We start from the raw sequence: 6,000 nt of genomic DNA, 5'->3' as shown, positions 1-6,000 counted from the left end.
TTTCTTTCTTTCTTTCTTTCTTTCTTTCTTTCTTTCTTTCTTTCTTTCTTTCTTTCTTTCTTTCTTTCTTTCTTTCTTTCTTTCTTTCTTTCTTTCTCCATTATACATTCTTCTTTTTGGGGGCAGTGGGGGGAAGAAACCTAAATATATTGGTATAGAGAATTCTCAGTCAGAAAAATCCCCCATTATCAGCCTTTAGTCTGCAATTTATAATCTTAAAGAGTTACCTTGTGGCACTGATCAGTAAGGAAACTTAACCTAGGTCATACAACCAGCAGGTACTCAGTGGCAGAACTTGAACCCAAGTCTTCTTGACTGAGACCAATAGCGTTCTCTTCACTACTCCAAGAATTACACATAGTAGATGCAGAATAAATGTTTACTTAATGCTCACCTGAAATTATACACACTGGACTTACCCTTTCACAAAAGTGTCAGAAGTGCCTCCTGACTTCACTGCTGTCAAATTTTTGGCTTCTTTGATCAAGACTTCTAATAGCCCCCCAGAGGGCAAAGAAGGCTCTTTCTTCTTTCCCTTTTTAAAGGTCTTCTTTCCTACATCAACCATCAAAAGAAAAGAAAAAGCATTTTCCAAAAAATGCAAAAGAAAATATTCAAAGAGGCAAATAGAGAACACACATAAACACACATATGTATGTGCACATACAAATGTTTATATCGCTAGATCCTTCTTAGGGAGAATAACGAAACCCTCCAAGTGGCTCCTTGATCATGAATTTTTACTTTTCAAAGTTATAATTATTTAAATTATGGTCATTGGTTCCAGCCCAACAGCGATATGCAGAGAGAATTCAAAAAAAGGCAATGACTTCAAAGGATTTATCATTCGTACTAACTGGGACCTAGCTGTACACGTACAGATAGATATTTAAAGAGACTAACTTTATGTTTAGCCATGTTTGCTGCCGGAAGGTCTTCTAATGCCTTTGACTTTTTTTTTTTTTTAAAGAAAATAAGAATAAAAATGTTTCTGTCACTTAATGTAATATCTAGGACCAAATGATCTAGACCTGAAAGAGACCTTAGAAATCAGGTAGTTCATCCCCCTCATTTTTTATATGAGGAAATTGGGACAAAAAGGTTTTACCCAAAGTCACATAGGGAGTAAGTAATAAATAGATCAAGAACTCAAGCTTTGTTCTTTTGACTCCATGACCTGTGGTTTTCTCATTAAGTTATACTAATTCTCATATTTCAGAGGGGGAAGGATAATCCCAAAATGAAGGTCTAAAAGGAGGCAAGTGGGAAATGGAATTATGAATATGGGAAAGCACTTACCTTGAAAGCTGAGCAGACATACTCCTCAGACTGGAGAATAATATGAAAGTACAGAAAATAGGGAAGTCTAGAAAACTTAGAGGGAAATGGCCATCTTCAAATATTTACTAGACCATGTCACAAACAGAGCTATTCCACCTTGTTCCAAAGGGCAGAACTAAGATTAATTGCCAGCTATGCCTTATCTGTCTTATTTTCTAATTTGAAAAATGAGCTGGAAAAGGAAATGGCAAACCACTTCAGAATCTTTGCCAAGAAAACCCCAAAATGTAATCATGAAGAATCACAAAACAACAACAACAAAATGTCCCTAAAGCTTAGGTCTGACTATGTCATTAGCCTGCTAAATTAATTCCGATAAATTCTTGCCCTGCGATCAAATGCAAACTTCTCTGACATTTAAATTCCCTCATACTTGGCTCCAACTTGACTTTTCAGACTTATACATTACTCGTCATTCATGCTAAGAACTGGCCCAACAGGTCTATTTGCAATAGACTGTAGGACCAAACCCCCCCTTTCCCTAATCTCTACCAAAACTAACAGCCCTGCTGTCTCCTCCCCTACCCTGCCCTCCCTCACCCCTACTCCTAGCACCTGTACCTGTAACAAAGCCCCAGTAAAGCCTGTTAGAATACTAGGACCTTCCTGTCAGGTCTGGACAAATGACCTCTTACATGACTGACCAGCAGCCAGGGAACTTCCTCCTAACCCAGAGATGAGGTTCCATCCCCCTCTTAGGGTCATCCAATGAGGTTGGTCCAGGTAATTTATCTGAACCAGTAGAGACAATCCAAGTTACCTCATCCCTGACCACCACCCTAAAAAGGGCTACATCTATCTCCACTCCAGTAAAAACTCAGCAGCCATCTTTGCTGGTGCTGATCTTCCTACTCACTACCCTTTCCCCCATTCCCTTCCCCGTTCCCAGAAGGGACTCTGCAGCCACCTTTTCTGGGGTAGCGCCCCTCTCCCTCGCTGCTCCTTCCCTGTTATCCCCCTTTGCCCCTCCTTTCGTTATACCACCACACTCTTGTCTCATTAGTCTCTTGAATGGACTCCACTCAGTCAGCACTGACATTTTCTATTCCTCATACTTGAGGAATTCATCTCCTATTCCTGTGCCCTTTGCACATGCTTCTTCCTCACTTCTACCTTCTGGAGTCCTTAGCTTCTTTCAAAGCTTAACTCAGGAAAAACCTCCTACTTGGGATTTTTCCTGATCTCTCCCCCACATACAAATATTACTACTTCACTGTCCCACCTTGATATTTAGAAATATAGAGTTGATTTCTCAATTACCACTCCTGTGAACTAAGTAGTCAGCAGCCTTTCCCATTTACTGGAGAAGTGAGCACCAATATGGCCTAATTCAGAAACCAAAATGAATGGATTGAAGTGCCAGAGTTTCTAATCTCCACTAAATATAGTCTAGGACAGTGATGAGCAAACTACGGCCTGAGGGCCAGATGTGGCCCCCTGAAATGTTCTATCTGGGCACACGACATTATTCCTAATCTGACGAATACAAGAGTAGGGTACAATACAATGAAACTTCGAAAGAGTTTCCTTAGAAACAGACTGACATGAGCATTTCCTTTCCTTTGTCCCCCTCTTTAAAAAGTTTGCTCATCACTGGTCTAGGATCTCCAGTCACTAAGGATCTCTCATTGCTTTGTCAATTTAGTGAGAAAGCTTTTCCGAAAGATTGCTAGTCATGACAGGACTCAAATGCAATATTTTATTGATTCCCTGGGGAATGTCTAAAATAAGTAGTTTGCCCAATCTTAAGGATGACCTCTTTACCCTCTGTCCTCATGTACAAAGAATTAAGTGACCTTATCTGGTTTCTACTACATAATGCAATGGAAAATGAACCAGGAAATAAGAGATCTAGGTTCTAGTCTTGACTTTTTCCACTATTCTGTTGATTTTGAGAAAGTAATTTGATCTTAGTTCTTACATTTGTAAAATGAAGGGATTTGACCAGATTATCTTTAGGTTTTCTGAATCCTTTTTTTAAAAAAAGGAGAATGGAATTGTTTAATCTTATTATTTATTTGTTATTAACATTCTTTTAAAATGATTTTGAGTTCCAAACAAATTCTCTCCTTCCCTCCAGCCCCTACCCTTCTCATTAAGAAGGCAAGCAATATGATATCAATTTTACATGTGTTATTCAACATAAGTTATTTACATGTGTTACAATTCAGTACAAGTTATTCAAAACACATTTCCATATTTACCATCTTGCAAAAACAAAGCAAACAAAAAACCCCAAATTAAAAAAAAATTACACTTCAATTTGAGTTCAGAGTTCATCAGTTTTCTCTCTGGTGGTAGTTAGCATTTTTCATCATGAGTCCTTTGGAATTCCTGTGGCTCATTGTATTGACCAGAGTAGGTAAGCCTTTCACAGTTGATTATCATTACAATTATTGTTGTTATTGTGTGTAATGACCTCCTGGTTCTGCTCACTTCATTCTACGTCAATTCATATAGGCTTTTCCATGTTTTTCTGAAGCCATCCCCTTTGTCATTTCTTATAGCACAACAGTATTTCATCACAATCATATACCACAATTTGATCAATCATTCCCAATAAGCATCCCCTCAATTTCCAATTCTTTGCCACTGCAAAAAGAGCTGCTATAAATATTTTTGTACATTTAGGTCCATTTGCATCTTCTTTGATCTATTTGGGATACAGACTTAGTAATACTGCTAGGTCAAAGTATATGCACAGATTTTTTTTTTTAAACCCTTGTACTTTGGTGTATTGTCTCATAGGTGGAAGATTGGTAAGGGTGGGCAATGGGGGTCAAGTGACTTGCCCAGGGTCACACAGCTGGGAAGTGGCTGAGGCCGGGTTTGAACCTAGGACCTCCTGTCTCTAGGCCTGACTCTCACTCCACTGAGCTACCCAGCTGCCCCCAATGCACAGATTTTTAATCTTGGATATTGTCCCAAATTACTCTCCAGAATGATTGGATTAGTTCACAACTCTCCAATAGTGCATTTGTTTCTATTTTTCCACATTCCCCCCTAGCATTTGTAATTTTCCTTTTCTTTCAAGTTAGGCAATCTGATATTGTGTGAGATAGTACCTCAGAATTGTTTTAATTGTCTCTGATTAATAGTGATTCAGAGCCTTTTTTCATATTATCATAGATGGCTTTGATTTTTCTTCAGAAACTGTCTTTTATATCATTTAACCATTTATCAATTAGGGAATGGCCTTTATTTTTAGAAATTTGACTAGGTTCTTCATATATTTGAGAAATGAGACTTTTATCAGAGAAACTTGCTATAAAATGTTTGCTGTTACTTCATTGTCTATGGTATCTTTTAGCAAATTGTATTTTCCCTGTTTATTATCTGAGATCATGTTTGCAATCCCTACCTCTTTTTAAAACCTCACCTGAAACACAATAGATTCTGTTCTAGCCTCTTATTTTAACTCTGTGTATGTCTTTCCATTTCAAGTGTCTTTCTTTTAAACAACATATTGTTGGACTCTTGTTTCTAATTCATTTTGCTGTTTGCTTCCATTTTGTGGGTAAGTTTATCCCATTCCCATCCCCAATTATGATTATTGCTTATTTCTCCCCATCCCAATTTTTTGTTTATCCTTCTTTCTCTAATTTTATCCCATCCCTTCTCAAAAGTCTGTTTTGCTTCTGACCATTTCCTCCCTTAATCAGTCCACTTTAGTCCACTTTTATTACCCCCATTCCCACTTTTCTTATCCCCTTCCCTTCCTTATTCCCTTTTGGGCAACACATACACACATTCCCTCTTTGAACCAATTATGATGAAAGTGAGGTTCAAGTATTGCTCTACTCATTTCCTCATTCTCTGCAAAAGCTCTTCCTTTTGTGCCTCTTTTATGTGAGATAGTTTCCCCCTTTCTTACTCTCTTCCCCTTTCATCCAGTGCATCTTTCTTTCTCACCTTCATTTTTAGATCATCCCAACCTAACTTACTCACATTCATGCCCTCTATTTATATAGAGTCCTTCTGCCTGTTCTAATAATGATAAAGTTCTTAAGAGATACATGTATCATCTTCCCATATAGGAATATAAAAAGTTTAATCTTATTTAGTTCCTTATGAGTTTTTTTTTCATAATATATATATATACATATATTTTGTTATTCTTTTAACTTTTTAAATTGTGTCTATGTCTCATGGAACCATTAGCTTCTACTTGCCCAATTTTAATTTCTAAAGAATTATTTTCTTCAATAAGCTCTTTTTCCTTTTGACCAATTCTGCTTTTTAGAATATTATTTTCCTCACCGAGTTTTCATGCCTCCTTTATCATTTGGTCACTTCTATTTTTTAAGATGTTTATTTTCTTCAACATTTTAGAGCCTTTTTTACCAAGATAGTAATTCTTTTCTCAAAATTTTATTGCATCACTTTCATTCTGCTTCCCTACCCCGCAATCTTTTCTTTTCTAACTCTTATCTCCTCTTTTAACTCTTCTAAGAATTCCTGTTTGATTTGTGTCCACTTGCATTTTTTTTTTCCTTTGAGGCTTTGGTTCTAGCAGTTTTCACATTGTTGCCATCTTCTGAGTTTGTATATTGATCTTCCCTGTCACCATAGTAGATTCTTATGGTCATGTTCTTTTTTTGTTGTTTGCACTTGCCAATACCTCCAGTCCATTTTCCTCATAGCTGCCAAACTGATGTT

General features: G+C 37.2%; 1 protein-coding gene across 1 annotated transcript in view; it reads right to left on the bottom strand.

Moving 5' to 3' along the window:
- SYTL5 (synaptotagmin like 5) overlaps nt 1-6,000 on the bottom strand; it is a 126,668-nt gene that overhangs the window by 7,949 nt on the left and 112,719 nt on the right. Inside the window, exon 14 of the mRNA XM_044669218.1 lies at nt 420-555. Within this exon, the coding sequence (XP_044525153.1) occupies nt 420-555 (136 nt within the window). The remainder of the gene's footprint in view (nt 1-419; nt 556-6,000) is intronic.

The sequence above is a fragment of the Gracilinanus agilis genome, chromosome 3 (genome assembly GCF_016433145.1).
Source record: "Gracilinanus agilis isolate LMUSP501 chromosome 3, AgileGrace, whole genome shotgun sequence".
Taxonomy (NCBI): domain Eukaryota; kingdom Metazoa; phylum Chordata; class Mammalia; order Didelphimorphia; family Didelphidae; genus Gracilinanus; species Gracilinanus agilis.
The sequence above is the reverse complement of the archived record's forward strand: the minus strand, read 5'-3'. Positions and strand labels throughout refer to the sequence as shown.